General features: G+C 36.1%; 2 protein-coding genes across 3 annotated transcripts; one reads left to right on the top strand and one right to left on the bottom strand.

The window, feature by feature from the left end:
- The first annotated feature begins 4,384 nt into the window (after window positions 1–4,384).
- LOC117317870 lies at window positions 4,385–5,575 on the top strand. Its single transcript, XM_033872830.1, has 2 exons — window positions 4,385–4,765; window positions 5,009–5,575. The coding sequence occupies exons 1-2, from the start codon at window positions 4,567–4,569 to the stop codon at window positions 5,134–5,136; spliced, it is 327 nt and encodes a 108-aa protein (XP_033728721.1). The 5' UTR covers window positions 4,385–4,566; the 3' UTR covers window positions 5,137–5,575.
- A 1,339-nt stretch (window positions 5,576–6,914) lies between these two features.
- On the bottom strand, window positions 6,915–19,187 carry LOC117317871. Of its 2 annotated transcripts, none has more exons than XM_033872832.1 (11): window positions 19,083–19,187; window positions 16,462–16,636; window positions 15,441–15,679; window positions 14,899–15,046; window positions 14,216–14,417; window positions 13,456–13,604; window positions 12,644–12,778; window positions 12,247–12,447; window positions 11,588–11,710; window positions 11,090–11,242; window positions 6,915–10,185 (listed from the first exon to the last, which is right to left on the bottom strand). In XM_033872832.1, the coding sequence occupies exons 1-11, from the start codon at window positions 19,106–19,108 to the stop codon at window positions 9,991–9,993; spliced, it is 1,746 nt and encodes a 581-aa protein (XP_033728723.1). In that variant the 5' UTR covers window positions 19,109–19,187; the 3' UTR covers window positions 6,915–9,990. The 2 variants fall into 2 exon arrangements, with proteins under 2 accessions (XP_033728723.1, XP_033728722.1); XM_033872831.1 differs by having other exon boundaries at window positions 11,090–11,245.
- Window positions 19,188–19,560: the final 373 nt, after the last annotated feature.

Below are 19,560 nucleotides of genomic sequence, written 5' to 3' on the forward strand. Positions count from 1 at the left end.
AAAACCCGTTATTTAACTCCTGTCAAGTTGGCAATTCCTCCATGTGCGACAGCTGGCGGATGTTGACACACGTGTTACTACGCAGGCGCAGTAATTGAATTTATTCGGAACTGATCGGGGGTTATTATAAAAATAAATGATACCGAAAAGTAGAAAAAAAAAGGATTTATTCCCGCGAAAATTTAACTAATGTTAAAAATCCACCTTTTTAAAATAAAACACCAATTTTCTTTTCGTCAATGCTGAGACTGTAATAACTTCTATTCATACGGCTGGATAATGATAATCAAACTCCCATAGGTCGAGTAAATTAAGGAAACATGTGCTGATAAGAAAGCCACTGCGAGTCCATAGATGCAGTGCTTGAATAGTGATGATGTTATGAAATGATGATGTAGTGATTAAAGAAGGAGGAGGAGGAGGAGGAGAAACATAGCATCTTGAAACGTGAAAATAATCTTATACAGAAACTTAGGAGTTATAGGATTATTGGAAAGGCTAATACTTGGGTACGTAGCTTTTTAACTAGCAAGACCCAAACTGTAGTACATCATTGTAGTTGATGGAGAACGTCCGACTTAGCCTAACTCAAAGCTGGGGTCCCACAGGGCTCGGTCCCCGGTCCGAGCCTCTTTTTATACTACATGAGGGAATAACATCCATAGACAACGATAGATTAGTTATAGATGAATATGCAAAAAATTATTAGAATTAGATTAGATATCGATGTCTCTCTCAGAGATCGGATCGAAGACGTTCAAGCTCGTATCACTCGCCATATTCACGCTTCGCGCTCCCTCCGAGTGCGTCGCCACGCCCCCTAATGCAAGGGGACGCTAGTCCTGCGCCCTCCAAGTCCGTTAACCTTCTCCACGGTGACATCGTCCGTCAGATGACACCATCATGTATCTCACAGTAAAATCCTAGAACGAATAATCATACCATGCCTTCACTCCGTTCCCGGCAGGGTATGAAGTCCCTCCCATTGCCGATAGCGTAGCACGGCCCGATATGATTCACATCGGGCGGTTTCAGGTTGATAAAAATATATATTTTCGGATAATATCCAACTGTAAATTATTGTTCTGGCAACTTTGACCAATATTCAATTCACAAACCTACCAATTATAATGTTTCCTCAACTATAAGCGGTAAAAGTCGGAGCAAACACAACGTATACATGAATCTGTTCAAATACGCCGCCATGTTTGGTTTACATATTCCTTATAAGGAAACTGTAACGAAATCTTCCGTCCGTCGTTCAGAGCTACGTCATCACAGCTATAAAATCCCAGAGAGATGTAAACACTTTGAAAAGAGATCTTGACTAACTAGCTCACTTAGATGTAAACACTCTGAAAAGAGATATTAACTAACTAGCTCATTTAGATATAAACACTCTGAAAAGAGATCTCGACTAACTAGCTGCGATGACGTAGCTCTGAACGACGGACGGAAGATTTCTGACAGATGGTCGTCGTCAGAGCTAAGATTCCGTCCCATTGACCGTAACGGAGTGAAGGCAGGGTATGATTATTCGTTCTATCGACTAACTAGCTCACTTAGATGTTAACACTGTGAAAAGAGATCTTGACTTTTTGACAAAATACTAACTTGACGCTAGCTATTTATTCAAAATGGCGCACTCATGAAAATATCGATATTCTGTCATACTCGTGAATTATATGTTATATTAAACGGGAAACCATTCAATATCCTCTATATACTGTATATCCCCATTTGTTTTGTCTTTTCGTTTGGGTTACTGTGATTCACTAGCGGATCCGGGGGGGGGGGGGGGGGGCTTTTTTCGGAGGAGCAAAATTTGTGCATAGCCTTAAAAATGGAGAAAAAAAAATCTAAAATCCTGGATCCGCGCCTGATCCCAAATAATTGCAAATTTGCTATATTCATTTTCCGCCGCGGGCTTCGCCCCTGGAACTCCCTACCCTCCCTACGTTGCCCTGGACACGCTGGGGGCCTTGACCCCTCGCAAAAAAAAAAGAAATAGGCTCGCGCCTAAGGTGCTCGCATTATCACTAAATTACTGGACGACACGACCCCCCCCCCCCCCCCCCCCCCCCCCCCTCTTTTCGAAAATCCTGGATCCGCACCTGGTGATTCATGTTTTACTATAAATAATATATCCTGATTTGCGTAAATAGTTTATTTCATACTACATAAATTATCATGTGGCTGTTTAAATGATAATCATTGGCTAACTTTGTGTTCAGTGCGTACAATTTAAGGTTAAAAAAAAAAAAACCTCCGGGTTGCGAGTTCGAAACCTACTTGGGGCAGTTGCCAGGTACTGACCGTAGGCCGGTGGTTTTTCTCCGGGTACTCCGGCTTTCCTCCACCTCCAAAACCTGGCACGTCCTTAAATGACCCTGGCTGTTAATAGGACGTTAAACAAAAACAAACCAAACCAAACCAAACACGGCCACGAGTTAGTGCACGTGGCAGAAGCAAAATATCTTGGTGTTAATTTCAATTATTGTCTTAAACAGGACACACACATTAATAATATCACTAAAAAAGCAAATTCCACCCTAGGCTTTCTGAGGCGCAATTTGAAAGTGACATCTGTTATCAAAGTAAAGGCATATAAGTCCCTTGTCCGCCCTCATGTTGAATAATGCTGGTAGAATATTGGACCCTAATCATAACAAGAGGCCAAGGGCCACGTAGTTCTCTGGGCATGGTATTAGTATTCAATTCATTGTTGTCAATTTTCTAGCATTTGGTAATTATAGTTTGTTTGTCTGAACGCTGCAGCCTTATAGCTGACCAATGCCTTGTATAGATACTTTTATAATGGAACTTTAATCCAGCATTTATTATAATTTCATTTAGGGCATATGCGGGTCAAAATGGCCTTAGAAATCGACAAGCCGTCAAACAATTTTGTTTTAATGCACAACGAGGTCTTGTCGTTACTTCTTTACTCATTTTCCTCCCCTGTATGTGCATGTAGCTATATAGCGCGTGATAATTGATATTGTGCCCGCTGCCAACATCTCATGATTGTACAAGAGGCCCAGATGACCTGTATCACTCACCTGGTTATTTAAGAAATTACATGTTAAATGATTTAAATCAAAAGTTACCTAAAGTGCATTTTATCTGTGCATCTAGACCCATATTTTGTAAGTATATTACTAAATGGACCCATTTTGGCACTGCCCTTCGGGCCCTTAGGTTGTCAACCCCGTTAAATTGAATCAGTCACCTAGGGATGTTATCTTTGTAACATGAGCGATTACATATGATAATATCCATAGTCAGGAAAGTGGTATGAAATTCCTTTCCGATTAAAACACACAATCTGAAATTTACTGAAAATATCGCTGTTGAGATCTTGTCGTGAGTGCTATTCAACGGAAACCTATTGGTACTTCTCATAAAATAGCGATAATAAGGATTGTTTACGAATGGACGGACGAAGGGCGATTTGGATTGAATAGTTCACCATCTGATGATACCCGAAGTTGAAATATGTCACAGTATTTCCACGTACTCTTCGGAATTTGTTTTTTCTAATTTTATCTTTTAAAGTGGATTTTTGAAGTATCTTTCGGTATTTCAATTTATCAGTATGATGATGCTGTTAACGTCGAGTCAATTAGATAAAGATATTTATTACATTTTATCGGTGAAATATAGAAAATTATTCATTCCACAAAGTGATATTTTTTCACGAGTGAAAAATATCACATTTTCTGATGTGACCAATCATAGCCCTGCTTACAAACGACAATGGGAGAACTTTAAAGCTGCCCGGGTATATTTTGCTATAAAATGTAATCAACAGAATATCCAACAGTATCTTCAGAAATACAAAATATATTTCACTGATGCGGCAAATATTTTGATCAAAATATCAGCCCTACTCGTGAAATATATAATATATTTGGTATTACTGAAGACATGGTCAGATCTCCTCTCTAAATATTTGGTGACATTTTTTTGGTATTAAATCAATACAGTAGTATACCTATGGTGACATTTGTTGGTGTTAGTTAGATATACAATGTATTTGTATACCGTGGTTGACATTTGTTGATGTTCATTAGATATATGAAATTATCATAGAAGAATGCTGAATTTATAAAAACACACTATATGGGTGAGTGACATTTCTTGGTGTTGGTTAAATATATTGCTATACGTTATAGTTATTGAATAGCATTACGAGTGTATCCGAAATATTTGTTGAAGGGGCGGGTACGAGGCGCGTCAGCGCCGAGTCCCCCGCCCCTTCAACAAATAACTCGTTACACGAGTAATGATTTCAATAACTGGCTTATACCATGGCACCTCCCATTTTGTGTCAATCAAATTCTAGTTCCTTTGTCATTGACCAATCATATTCAACCGCACCCGCTTTCCCACGGTGAGATTCTGCAGTACGGAAATCATCTGTCAAATTCCCACGTTGCGACACAGTACCATAAACTTTCCAATAGGAGAGTTGTTATTTAGAAAAGATGTCGGATTTGGGCAATTTTATAATTGGAGACGGCGGACTCGATTTGCAAGAACTGTCCGCCATTAACGACTTCGATGTTTTTCTATAACTGTAAATTGTTTGGCATGAGGGGCCATGACGAACACCATGCACTTGAGTGTGATCAGTTCATTATTGGAGAAGACTCTAAAGGAAAGTACTTCGAGTTTGTGGGAAGAGCTTCGAAGACATTCAAAGGAGGACTCGCGCAGCGAGAGATCGACATAAAGAATATCAGACACTACAGTAACCAAGGTGAATAAAATATATAAGAATTAGAAATATTAGACTATTTGTGAACTATTCTATTCACTAATGTGTTAATCCTCAAATCCGCAGTCCGCATTAATTAATTATAAATGTACTGCTTATACTGTCTCGCAATAGTTGTATTACCATCAATGCACTTTTAAAAGCTTTCAAAGAAAAAACAGCCGCTTAATTTTAACTGTAAGTTTATAATGAAGTATTCTAATATTTAGATCTTAACCATTGTAGGTGAACGCTTCATAGTCGATTTGTATGAGCTAGAAGTACCTGCAGGTCCTAGTCTCTGGGAAATTCTACAGGCGTGGATTACCTGGCACACCTCCGAGGTTTGGGAACCAACCGGAAGGAGTTTATAAACTGAGAAATCTTATGAAAATTATTTGTGCACGCGCGGGATTAAGTGGAAATTATACCAATCATTCGGGAAAACGCACATGCGCAACACAACTCTACATCGCCGGGGTTGATGAGCAGGAGATCATGAACATAACTCGACATAGGTCAGAAAAGGCTGTGAGAAAATACAAGTCAGCTGACGAATCGGTGTTACGCAAAGTATCCTCAGTGTTAGGTCCTCCACAGAAAAGAAAATGTCCCGAAAACAAAACTCACCAAGAAGAGCCGACTGCCAAACGTGCTACAGTGCCTCTCAGTGATATAAGTAATCTCCCGACAGGAAGTCTTTTTAACAACTGTCAAGTTACTTTTAATGTCGGAAACAAGTGACCTTTTAAACGATTTTTGAAGACGTGGCATAGTGACATTAGTGTTTATGATTTTTAAGAAGACATCGGGTATAGACTTATAACCTTTAAATTGTTTGTTTATAATTTTGTAAAAAATATAACATGTATTAAAAATGAAATAAACAGATTTTTTGTTTGTTTTTCAAAATGAACAGTGTAGTAATTTGCATCTTGATTGTAGCGATTTTTCTCTGGGACATGACTGTAAATCGATACATAAACATTGTTTCAGTCTAACTGTGAAAAATAACATGGAACTTATTGCACAGCTAGGCTCCACCCCAATCAATGTATCGGGGTAGTTAGTGTATGCCTAGGCTCCGCCTCTTCTCGGACTATCGAGATTTATACAACAGTCAACTTCAAAGAAAAATAGCCGCAACCATGGTACAATTAGATATATCGCTATCATTAGGTATATTTTTATCATTATAAAAAAACAATGTACATTGTATATGTATTTATTACATTTTTACCAGTGAAATATCAAAAATTATTCATTCTATAAAAGTGATATTTTTCATATTTTTCACTAGTGAAAAATATCATTTTGCTGATTTGACCAATCAAATTAATGATTAGAAAATACAAAAATAATTGACCAATCAGAAAGCCCGACATATATGTCAGCACCTGGACAGGGGGAACTACTTTTTTTGTTTAGAAATCATCGCTGTAGGCCTAGTTAGCATACGGGGTAGGTTTTTCGTTGATAAAAAATGTAATAAACAGAATATCTAACAGTGTCTTCAGTAATACCAAATATATTTCACTCGTGCGGCTAATATTTTGATATTTTTCACTCGTGCTGCGCACTCGTGAAAAATATCAAAATATCAGCCCCACTCGTGAAATATATTTGGTATTACTGAAGACACTGTTAGATATCCTCTATATATTTACACTGCAGACCCAATATATAACTTTACCAAGCTCACTTGGAAGTTATGAGCCCATAACTTCCAAATCTTTATTATGACGTCATTATTATAGTGACGTCATAATTGTAACGTCGGCGATAACGAAAGATGGCTGTTGAAAAGGCTGTTCCGTCTTTGACGATAATAATTTGTTTATTCATTATCAGAGTAAAATTCCTGGATATAGTCTTTCAAATTCGTTGTCAAATGTAAATATAAGCATTGAACTGCTTTCATTCGGAAGTTATGGACTGATGAATGCCAACTGGACAAAGGCAAATTCAACATGAAGCGCTAGCGCGCTTCATTAAATTTGCCTTTTTCCAGTTGGCATTCATCAGCCCATAACTTCCGAATGAAAGCAGTTCAATGCTTAAATACCCTATTTGTCATTTGATGTTTTTTTGTGAGAAGGAGTTGTCGGCGATGTAGTATCTGTGAATATGGAGAAAACAAATAAGACGGTCGTTTTCATGGTAAACATGTTTATTGACATCTCAATATATACAAACAGCAAAAGTATCAATAAAACAACTACTTTTCGCTAATTAACAAGGACTATATATACATAACATATATCCACATATCTCTATAACATCAATGTAAACTGTACTCACCTTCACCTAGTTTCTTCAAGGTCGTCTAATTTGTTTGTTTTATTGTTTAACGTCCTATCATCCAAGGACGACCTCCTCTGTGTGCGAGATACATGCGTGTATTGTATGTATGTGTTTGGAAAGACTGTGATAATAACACAACTGTATTCACGTTTGTATCCTTGTGATAGCGGGTTCATTACAAATGATATATGATATGAGTCACAAACACGCACGCACACACGCATAAAAATATCTTAACTAAAATCACAGACTTTTCACAGGCATCTTCAGACGGACTGCGTGTTTATCATAAACATTTATGTGCAACCCATCTCCTATATCATAGCATTTGCTACTTCACGAACAGTTTACATATTATATATGTAATTGCACTCCTGTCAATAAAATATTAAATCAATACTGGCCAATTGACAGTGGAAATTTAAATAAACAAAGCTAAAATAAATTTATCAAGATAAAACTATACAAACTATTATGTTTAAAGTTCAGAACATAATCTTATAGTATTTAATCCTATAACATGGAGTTACTTCCCCTATAATGATACGTGTAAATGTACGTGTGTGGGTGTGTGCGTGCGTGCGTGTGTGTGTAATGTTTCACTGCTCGAACCATACGCCAACAGCTACCATAGGGAAACTGGTACGGGTTTACTGCCCATCAACATTTAAAATTAATGTTTAGTCATATGATACTATTGAGGGGTTAACACAACGGGAACGAGGAAATATTCTCGATTAAATGCTGGACTGTTGTTTTAGCAGCGAATGCGAGATGCATGCGTGTGAAGAGTGTACTTGAGTGTGTGATTGTGTCCTTGTGATACCTCACTGAATGAAGCATATTGCCCAGGACACTCCACTCGGTCAGATATTAGACTGACAACAAGAAAACCAGTCGTTCCACACCTAAAATGCTGAAGGTTAAACAAAAGTTGAAACTAACATTTCAAGATGCTCTGGTATGTTTCTGCCAGGGGCAGAACCAAAGGTATTCCTTCCAAGGGATGTGTCAAGTGAGATTTTAGGAAGAATGTTAGAAAAGATAAGATGCACCTTTACGATCATGCAATGGGGACAGCAAGTACAATTCTTACGCCCTATGTGCAGGGCATAGACGTAAAAAGTATAGTTTGGGTTCGGGTTATTACTGTTTAACGTCCTACCAACATCTAAGGTCAATTAATGACGGCCTCCCGTACGTGCGATATGCATGCGTGTCTGTGTTTTGGAAGGCTGTGGTATGTTTGTGATAGGCCGGAACTTTTGCCGATACACCCATCCGGTCAGATTATACTGACAACAGGCAAATCAGTTGTCCCACTTCCAAAATGCTGAGCGCTGAGCAGGAGAAGCAACAACCATTTTAAAGACCCTGGTACGTCTCGGCTTTCCTCATAGGGACGAACGCTCAACTAAAGGCAAAAAGTGAGGCATTGCCAGGGCAGGCATTAGGAAGATAAGGTTGTTAAGGAAAAAAAAGAGAAATAATTCAGATACCAAATTTAGTCGCCTCTTACGATCATGCAATGGGGACAGCAGGTACAATTCTTACGCCCTACCTGCAGGGCAATAGAAATAAGGCTTCAATGACTAAGTACGATACGATACTGTCACCTTCATCTGACAAAATCATGGTTAGTGACTTCTACATGTTTATCAACACAATAAATATGTTTAGCTTGATTCTGATGCGTGGTGATTAAATCTTTTTTCATATAAAGCGTAGGGATTTAGCACAAATTCCCAATGTATGTCATATATATTAGTGGATCGCGGAGTGAGAATTCATACCAAGTCACTGTGGTGTTAATTGCTCACCTGTGAAAATTTGTTCATTTTTTAAAATATCAATGGAATTCTCAGCTCCCTGGGGGACTATAATTATCCGTATATAATGATACAGGGTATTCGAAAGGTAGTAGTAAATTACAACGGTGAATGAAAATATGTGCATATATACCAATAAAGGAATATATTACACCCAAACATGAAAATGTTACAATGTATTTCATATCTGGAACATCATAATGGTCATCATGTTTATGTTTGAAATGAGCACATCGGATCATATTTTCATTGGGGTTGTTCCTCATTACTCAAGTTTGATACCCTAGAAGTTTTGTGAGTTTTGCTACAAATCATGATTTCATGAGACTGCACAGAGTATTATACCGTGTCGTTCGTGTTCTGTTCCAATATCGGAGTTTTCACTCCCTGCAATAAGGACGATTCCTGCATATTTTTTATGTGTGTATGGAGTGATGTGTACAAGATTGTTATGATTTCTAGCAAACTTTGTATGTATGTATGGAGTGATGTGTATAAGATTGACATGATTTCTAGCATATATTGTGCATGTGTATATGGAATGATGTGGAAAACAGTGATATGTTTTCTAGCATATTTGTATGCATGTATGGAGTGACGTGTATAGTTATAATGGATGATAAAATGACATATGTATTACAGATATTGGAAACATGAATGTTTTTTTTCTAGCAAAGTGTTTGAAGGTGGGTGGGTGCATATATGTGATGCAGTGTGTGATTGATTTTGTAGTAACTGACCTGGTTTAGATGTGTAGAATTGAACAGTAAATATGAGCAAGTCATTTATATAATGTATGTACATTGTATTGCTTAAAAACTGAATAAAAAGTAAATTATATAAAAAAAAAAAAAAAAAATAAGGACGATTCCAGTTGTGAACCTAGTTGATCAAGCAACATTATTTTAGTTTCGTTAGGTGATCAGTGATGGACCAGGAAAATCTTATCACATTAGATTGATTTTAATCATGAAAGAGCAACCATCGGATTCTAACTGCCGTTACTCCAAGCCCTAGACGACTTGTGCTCGACATAACTCAATACCTTGAAGCTAGTTCGATTGAACAAGATGTGATTCCTGTTTGACTGTATCTTCAGGAGAGAGCCAGAAGCATGGAATACACAGCACATGTGACATAACTCCTGTCCTTTATATGTTTACACAGCTCTTCCACCCGAGAGAATTCCTCCGGGTCAATGTCATTCTTCAGCTGATAGTGATCCTCGCACAGTTGGCGCTTTGCCTCCTCACTTTTGTCCTTTTGACTGGTAGTCAAATACCAACGATACTGAGGGAAAACAATAACAATTTGTTGCTAAGGTGACATTTTTTATCATTTTTAATTTTGTTTTAGGGGTTTTACTTCCTCGTAATATCAGGGGTCATGTGAGGACGGGAGTCAAAGAAACACCTAGGGTAAGCAAACACGGCACATGAAGAGATGACAGCGAGGAAAGAAATCACAAGTGTTGCAATGAGGGCAAAATATCTATTTTGGTCTCATCAATGTCCTCTTACAGTCACACAGTTATTCGTATCCTGTGATATACAGTAAGATGCAGCAGGTATAATGTTTTCCCGCTCCTGGGAGGGCATTTTAAAATTTCAATAGCAATGACAAGTTCCATTGCAACACTTGTGATCTTCGTCTGATTGTTACTTTCCTGTATAATAAGTTTGCTCTTTTCCCGTGCGCTGATTTCCCTGTTTGTGTCTCTCTCAACACATATTTTCACATATTTTCATGTACAATTGTTGACTTTGAATGAGGTTCACACTAGGATGTATGAGCCTTCGTAATCTGATTATCACCTCGGCTACGGTTAACAATTCTATATCACAAATACCTGTAGGGAAGGTCTCGACCAATTAAAGACCCAGACACATAGCACAGACATTTTTTGTTGTAAGGAAATTGAAACACGAACTAATTTACAAAACATTCATGTCCCTATCGATATACTTTTGTCACACTATTGGTTTATATCTGAATTAACTTATAACGCATGAGAGACTTCAAAATTTACCTGAATTACTTCTTGACGAGTTAATTGTTAAAATTTTTAAAAGGCATTCTTTGTCGAAGCACTGATGTTTATTTCATGAATGTCATCACATTAAATCTTTGATTTGCCATTTATGTTAAATTACATTAATACTGGGGCAAATGTAACATATAAAAACAAACTTACTATTCCACAAAGGTGTTTTCGTGTCGTCGATGAAAAGGAATTGATGTCTTCGATGACAGCTGTATGCTCGTGATGTAGTCTTTTCATCAACACAAAGAAACATTCAAACAAATCCATTCGTTTAGTGTCATCTGGCTTAGCCATGGTACCATCCTTCTGAAAAAAAGATTTGTTTCGAGCAACTTAAAATCTAAATTAAAATTTAAGGTTGGAAAATCACACCAGCATTGTAGAGCAGTTAAAAATACAAATGATTCATGTAAACTTTCAATGTTTGAAAGGAATGGTTTGGGTTGTATTGTTTAACAGACTATACACAGCTGTGGCTATTTAAGAACGAGATGCATGCGTGAAGTGAATGTGTTTGTGAATTTTGGGAGGCTGTAGTATGAGAAAGAACATATTTCCTTTCATCTGTATAATAGGTTAAACAAAATAAATATTTTGTCATATCATTACAATGTAGATTATTCATACAATAGTATAAATCATCCTTACCATTATCTGCCATCCTATCACTTCAAGCATTCTCCGAAAAGCCTGCGGTTTCGAGGTCAAATATAGGATTTGTTCGTCGGCTGTCTGGATTTGATTGTTCATGTCGTTGACAGAAACCGTATCCTTTTTACAAAAGTAAAACAGAAAAGGTTTTCTCAAATATAGGATTCATACAGGAAAATGAAATCGATAAAATAAAATGAAGAGACAATGTATACATTTCATTATAGTTTGATTGTTTTGGTTAATCGGCACATTGCTGGCTGTGGTCATTTAGAGCCATGATGATTAATTTACTATACACTAACATGTCGGTATAGTGGAGACAAAATCAGATAGTTCAAATAGTAAAAGAAATAACGAATGGATGATGGGACTAGATGATATAATATAACGTCAAAGGCGTCATTGGAACTGAAAACAGTTTTCATATCCGGGACTTGAAAGGATTAATCAAGAATGTGCTTAAAATCGGAATATTCTTTCAAAAATGCTCCACTGTAAATGGAGTGTCACATGGTGTAATTACAATGGAATTGGTATAACTGTATTCGAGATGAATACTTGTGATAAGTGTTTAGAAAAGAAAATTTCCTATTAAATCTAGACTAGAGTATTACTAACTAGAGTATAGTGTACGTGGAGTATGTTGTTCTTACCAATTGAATAGGCGGCGAGGTGGTATCATCTGCAGGAGATGTGGGTTCTGAATCTCCGACCAAACTTGATGAAGATATAGACATGCTTTCTCCTCCCGAGCTTGATGAACACGAAGAATTTCTCATGCTCTCAAATAAGTCCTCAAGGCCCATCCCCGAACTACATTCCTCACAATCTTCGAAAAACTCATCTTGGTGCAGCTTGGAAAATCAATAAAAATATTTTTTTAAATACCTCATTGTTGTATTTTCTGAGGCACTGCAGATTCTCCGAATGTTTATTGAAAGAGGAAACAGTATCACTTGAAGAAAATTAACATAGATAAGATACTAGTACTCCTTAAAACTTACTGTCAGTACTCCTTAAAACTTACTGTCAGTACTCCTTAAAACTTACTGTCGGGACAGGTGTAACGGGCTCATCATCAGTCGAGATTGTCGAGTATGAAGAAACACTCATGCTCTCAAACGAGTCATTTAAGCTTTCCTCCGAACTTGATTCCTCAATATCATCAAAGCCAGTTTGATACATCTGGGAAAGTAAACACACGATTTAATAGACTGATTTTGTTTTAGAAAAATAGACAATTTTAAGATATTAATAATGAGACTCGTCTATGTATACCATAGTCTCATAGAAATGCCATGACACTCCGTCCGACCACATTTAGCTGTCGTTAACTGGGGAATTAGTCCTTAACGCCAACTTCCATAATTTAGAATAGTACACCAAGCAGAGATCAGGAAGTACCTATTTCATAGAATTTGGGTTGTCATGGCTACATGACAGAACACATAACCTTCCTCACTGAGGTGACCGCTAAACTAAAGGTCATAGGGTGTGTTAGCATGGGAAACGTAATGAAGGGAAAATGTTCTGGTTTTATAAGATTCCAAATTTTGTCGACTCTTATCAATCGTGTAATGGAGACAGCAGGCACACTTATTATGCGCTACTTCTTGAGCAAAGGCAATATGATAGAGCAATCATTTACGACGTTTAACATAATATGAAGATTAGTACCATAAAAATACAATACATGTATTTCCGCTATATGGTTCCTAACCTAATAATTTCGACTGACATGTAGCGGGAATAGTTTGTGTTCTCTACAAAAACCTTTTGGGTTTTCCCCCGCTTAATGTCAAAGAAACGCTATCTTACGGGAAGTATCCAGAGATGGAGAAAGAGGTAAAATTAGCACTTACAATTTGGCAAATTATGTCTGCGTCATCGGCTGACATGGTTGCAATCTCTCTGACTATATTCCGTTCTTCAGTAGACATTTCCTCAAGCGTTTCGTATAAGGACAGCATGTAGTTGCTTTCAACTGTGTCATCTGCTATGCCTTCACAAACTATCGATGGAAAATAAAATATGTTCTGTGATGATAGTTACACAAATGACAAAATAAAACAAAATTATCAATAACATACATGTATTTAGTACTTATACTTTAAACTTATTTTCGCGTTTTTATGTCTAAAGACTTCTAGTTGTAATTGAAACTATTGCATGGTGATTAATTTTCGCGAGTTTTAATCACCTGCAAAACAAGTGAAAGTAAATTATAGATTTTAGCGTAGAACTTAAACATATTAGCACAGTGATGAATTGTGCACCTACATTACTTTTCATAGAAAACATTAAATATAATCTACAATTAACGCAATTTTAATTCAACTCAGCGTAAATAGTGCTAAAATAGGATTACCGCTATGATAATATTTCTGCTAAAATAAGATTACCAGTGAATTATTATTACCGATAAAATAAGGTTTCCGCTAAGATATGATAACCACTAAAATATGTAGGTTTACAGTAAGCGATTTTAACCTGAAAATGTTCAAGTACTTCACCGGAGTAAAGAAGTTATATTGTTGGGCATAACCATTCGAATATAAACATATGAATGACAAACAAAATATTGATTTACATCCTAGACCTTTAACGTATTACGGTACTTACTGTCAATGTCGTCGGGGATATTGACGAATCCTCCTTGCCCTTCCGGATCCACCACTAAATCCATGGTCCCTTTGGTCATGTCAACCTCCAACTCGCATACCTCGTAAGCCAAAACTGTCGGTTCGATTGATAATTCTGGACAGGTTTGTTTTCCTCTTCCCATTCTGAGGGATAGTCCCCCTGAACCGTCGACCATGTCAAACTAAAAAGCAAGTGAATGTAGGTTTGGTTTTAGTTTAGTAGTGATTAGTTTAGTATTACATTCTACGATGTATTGTATAAGTTTCATTTTTATGAAATAGCGATAACAAACTTCAACTGTCAAAATTCAAAAAGGTCCTCTGTCGACCATCTCGTTTTTCTACCAGTCTCAAAATCAGAAACGCACAACTAGGAAAATCTACATATGAAAATTGAATTTTTTTTTAGAGTCTAACATTATTGATTTGAAATGAAAAATAAATGTGACGAGGACGAGGAACGGTACCGTATACCAATGAGGACGAGGATAATTAATAACTTGATCACTGCGGAAGAGATTCCCTGATGATTGGTACCTTATGGGGGCATACGCGGTATTGATTGGTCCTAACGCCCGGGTAATTCCTAATTGCGTTTCTTTGACCTTTCAGTATGATTACATTTTAAATACTTTTCATTTTACCTTCTTGAACAATAATTACCTTAACATCCGCCTCATCTAAACTTCGTACCTCTTCTTTAATGTTCACCGGCTTTGTTGTACGTATCACTTCAACAACAACACAAACAATGGAACTTTTATTTACTTTTAAAATCTGGGATAACACCGGATAGTTGATATTGATTTTTCTGAAATGGAATCAGATTTAAATATTAATATTGATATAGTAATATATGCCTAAGGAGACAAACACAAACATACTACAGCCTCCCCAATCACACACTACACACATGGATAGCCTATCGTACACAGGGAGGTCGTCAACCAAAACAAAACCAATATACGTCTGTTTATCCATTGAAGTTGGACGTTTATTCTAGCATCAAAAATATACGTTGGTTTTTTCCTTTTTTTAAGCAACCAGATCTATTTACATTTTCAATGCATATATGATAAGATTTAGTTTCGTTTTGTTTAACGTCCTATCAACAGCTATGGTCATTTAAGGGCGGCTTGTCGTGCGTGTTGTGTATGTGTGTGTTTTTGGGAAGCTGGGGTACCATAAATTATACTTCTGATTACCTGTTCTTTAAAGCTTTCATTAAATCCTCCTTTTCCACGCTTTCAGCTATTGTTCTACCAGAGTCAAATGTCTGGCATTTACCAGCTTTTCTCTTGTAACGAGCAAGGAACGCTCCTAAAACATTGAAACCGCCCATCGTGTCTAGAGCAGTACAATCTGTATTCCTATAGTTGATCACGTGGTCTTTGATTTTCGTTTCCATATCCAGTTTTGATGTATCCCCGAGAAAATCTGTAAGCTATGAAACACAAACAAGTATAAGCTTAATGTTTTATGCTAAATTTGATCGTGATCAATATATCCCCCTTCTTTTTGAATTTGGAAACGATCATTATATGTGATGAAGTACCACAAACTGACATCAAATTTACAACGCTTATCTCGCTTCAGTAATAATAACAATGATATACAACATTTATATAACGTACTATCTAATTTGTAAAATTACTCAAATACGCTTCACATTACATACTATGATAACAAATTTTATTGCAAGAGCTACACTATGTTCAAAACATAAAAATGTAAATAAAATAACGTGTACAGTACATCTGCAGAACTCTAAAAAGCACAAGTCAGCACCGAGTTTTAACCTTCTCCTTGAATTTGGCCATGTTTTCGACTTCCTGGTAACAGATGATAAGATGTTCCACAAATGGCCATTACCTTTCCAAAGCACATGTTGCCATACATAATAGTACCAGGAACATTACGTCTTATATATGAGAAAATCATCACTCTATTTGAATGCTGAGGTCTCCAAAATTAGAATACTATTCAATAATGGGGTTCCCTCTATCAATCAATGTCTATCAATAAAACCTGTTGAAACACTATTCCTTCCTTTTTATATATCGTACCTAGTCTATTGTTTAAGAGAATATATAACGAGATAGTAGACAGATCTATACGTTCCTTTTCTATTGCCTTCGAAATAAGTTGATAATAAATACTATAGAACAATAGGTATTTTATATAAACTGGTTTTTACGTAATAACCAACGTGAAATTAACCCATACCTTTGATTCTCTTATTGAATAGTCATGTTTGGTTCGACGAAACCATTTCTTGTTTGGACGCTTCACGACGATGCTTAGTGGCATCAATTTGTGGCTAGAATGGACGTCAGGGACTGCACGTAAGTTACGGCTACCTACCGACTTCACATAAGTTTTGGTCGCCCACCGAAATAACCTGAAATCAAATTTTAAAGAAGTATCGCTATATGATAGATTAAAATAAAAAATAAAGTCATAAACAAATAATAACTATATAAGCATACTTAAGTAAAATATTTTAATATAGCTCTCCTAGTTTGGTTTTGGTTTAATGTTCTATCAACAGCTATGGTCTGTTAAAACGACCTCCCCGTTATAAGAGATACACGATTGTGAATAGTTTGGTTGGCTGCAGTTTGTTCATGTTTGTCTCCTTTTGATTTCACGAAACTGATACCGACTTTCTAGTGCTACCTCGATGTCGAATCAAGTCTCATTGCATAATTGTAAGTGGCAATTCAATTTGGGATATGATTTTTTCTCTTCTTTCTGAACGTCTCCCTTGACACTGCCACCCATTTGGCATTTAGTTCACATACCAGAGTCTATAAAATGATAGTTGGTACTCCTGCTTAGCGCACAGCATTTTCGGGAGTGGGACGACTGGCTCACAGTTGTCAGTATAATGTGACCGGTGTGACCAGTTTAGTGTCGACAGACATGCGGCTATAGTCATTGGAGAGATTTGCATAAATATATTGTTATACGTTTATGCGTAGTAACAATTCGAGATTGTTCTGGGTTATTTTGTTATTTTGCTATAGAGTTTACAGTTTAGTTGATGAGACTTAAGTTTAGAGCATACTTCCGTAGTGTACGTGCCATCGTTGAAACCGGAAAACTATGTACTTCCTTATCGCCAAATATGGATGCATGCGACACTACAGTAAAATCTGGGGCCACTTAATATCATGAATGAAACCACTCCTAAATTTATGATAAAAATTGATAAAAAAAATTATTAAAGCGAGAAAAATACATTTAATCAACGAACGTCATCCCACCTTTTACATTGCAGCTTAGTATAGCAGTCATAAGGCAACACGTGATTTGTATGAAATATCATAACTGCCTGTTAGTTTCTTATTCCGCAACGTTCGAACATCAACATTTTGTGTGCTGCCGACTTACAAATTCCCTCTTTAAGTAAAGCTTTGCCTTTGGAACTATAATCTGATTCTGACACCTCTAACTTTATCAGTGGCAAAGTTGGGGGAGCATAGAGGTTCTAAATTCTAAACACCAAGAAAAAGTCATTTTTGTTTAGCGAGAACTCAGAAAATCAAGCATTCTCTTCTCTCAGTCCTTCTCGAAACTCATCAAAAGAATGTAGGTCGATAATTCTGGTTTCAGTAAAATTGACAGACAAATGATAATGTTTCAACTGAATGACCCTCAAATCGGTTGTGAAAGGTCTTAATCACCTAATAAATTATCGAAGTGACCCGTTTGTTTGTATTAGCGAAGTTCACCTGGCCATAATTCCTGTTACCCAGAGATGAGCAAGTAACACTTAAAACACTTACCAAGACTTATATGTTAGGTATCCTATATGTTTCAATTCCGTTAAGTAACAAATATCACAAACTATCGTTAAATAAGAGGTGAAGAAGTGAAATGAAAATCTATTCCGATATCTACTGTTAGATGCTTTTTTGAGGTTTCTAAATCTCGGGTATTACAAAAGAGTTGAAGGGGCTGATTTTTGTTTTTGTTTTTTATTTCCGAGGTTCAAGTTATCTTTTCATGGTCTTCGCAATGAAAAAAAAATGGACTTAATTAGAAATTCCCATTAGGATTATTATTGAAGGAAAGGAAAAATAAAATGATAAATATTTCTGCTGTATTTAACTTTTCTTCACTAACTAATCCGGAATATTGGTCAATATTAAGGAATTGTGGAGATTCATATATATTTTAATGTTGAGGAAATAATTCGTATAAGTATCGCTTGATGACAATTAGTTATCATAAATATCAGTTAAAGATTTAGTATATAATTTACCATCACTAACTACTTATCATAAATATCAGTTAAAGATTTAATATATAATTTACCATCACTAACTGCTTATCATAAATATCAGTTAAAGATTTAGTATACTTCTAATTTACCATCACTAACTACTTATCATAAATATCAGTTAAAGATTTAGTATACTTCTAATGTACCATCCTAACTACTTATCATAAATATCAGTTAAAGATTTAATATATAATTTACCATCACTAACTACTTATCATAAATATCAGTTAAAGATTTAGTATATAATTTACCATCACTAACTACTTATCATAAATATCAGTTAAAGATTTAGTATACTTCTAATTTACCATCACTAACTACTTATCATAAATATGAGTTAAAGATTTAATATATAATTTACCATCACTAACTACTTATCATAAATATCAGTTAAAGATTTAGTATACTTCTAATTTACCATCCTAACTACTTATCAGAATTTCTCATCAGTTCGATTTACATAATCTGAGTGATGATTTGAATAGAAACTAACCAATTCGATCACCAACATAACAAAATATAAAGTCAAATAAAAACAAAATGTTAACCGACTTACGTGTTTTCGCTCCTTGACTTGCCCATGTTGTTGTGAATGGATACTATCTCCTTACTGTTAGAACTACGCGGCGCCTTTACAGGCCCCACATTGACGTATGTATTTATATGTGTGTATACGCAGTGTCCAGGGATTCCCAGGAAATCATTGTGACGCATGGCTGGTTGTGGGCGTGATGATATATATATATATATACTTGGAAAGTTAGTACATTCTATTGCGTTTCTAAGTATACATCAAATTAACATTAATATTGAAAAAGATAAAATACATAAAGATGACAACAGATTAATATAATTTGCAGTAGTGAATCACAACGAATCAACTGACCTTTATAGTGCATTTAATTGCATTTGAATAAAACATGATATACAATGCACTCCAATGAATACTTTGAATGTTTGGTTTGGTCTGTAATGTTTAACATCCTATTCACAGCTACATTTTTAAGTTTATATTTGCTAATGGTCATATATTA

Source organism: Pecten maximus, chromosome 19, assembly GCF_902652985.1.
Source record: "Pecten maximus chromosome 19, xPecMax1.1, whole genome shotgun sequence".
NCBI classification, from domain to species: domain Eukaryota; kingdom Metazoa; phylum Mollusca; class Bivalvia; order Pectinida; family Pectinidae; genus Pecten; species Pecten maximus.

What these genes read in the sequence shown, in the direction of transcription:
- LOC117317870 (XM_033872830.1), top strand. Translation starts at nt 4,567, where the DNA reads ATGTTTTTCTATAACTGTAAATTGTTTGGCATGAGGGGCCATGACGAA. An exon ending in CAGACACTACAGTAACCAAG is followed by an intron (nt 4,766 to 5,008) that starts GTGAATAAAATA and finishes TAACCATTGTAG; the next exon opens with GTGAACGCTTCATAGTCGAT.
- LOC117317871 (XM_033872831.1), bottom strand. Translation starts at nt 19,108, where the DNA reads ATGGGCAAGTCAAGGAGCGAAAACAC. An exon ending in ATTCAATAAGAGAATCAAAG is followed by an intron (nt 15,680 to 16,461) that starts GTATGGGTTAAT and finishes TGTGTTTCATAG; the next exon opens with CTTACAGATTTTCTCGGGGA. An exon ending in GAAAACACCTTTGTGGAATA is followed by an intron (nt 10,186 to 11,089) that starts GTAAGTTTGTTT and finishes GTTTTCCCTCAG; the next exon opens with TATCGTTGGTATTTGACTAC.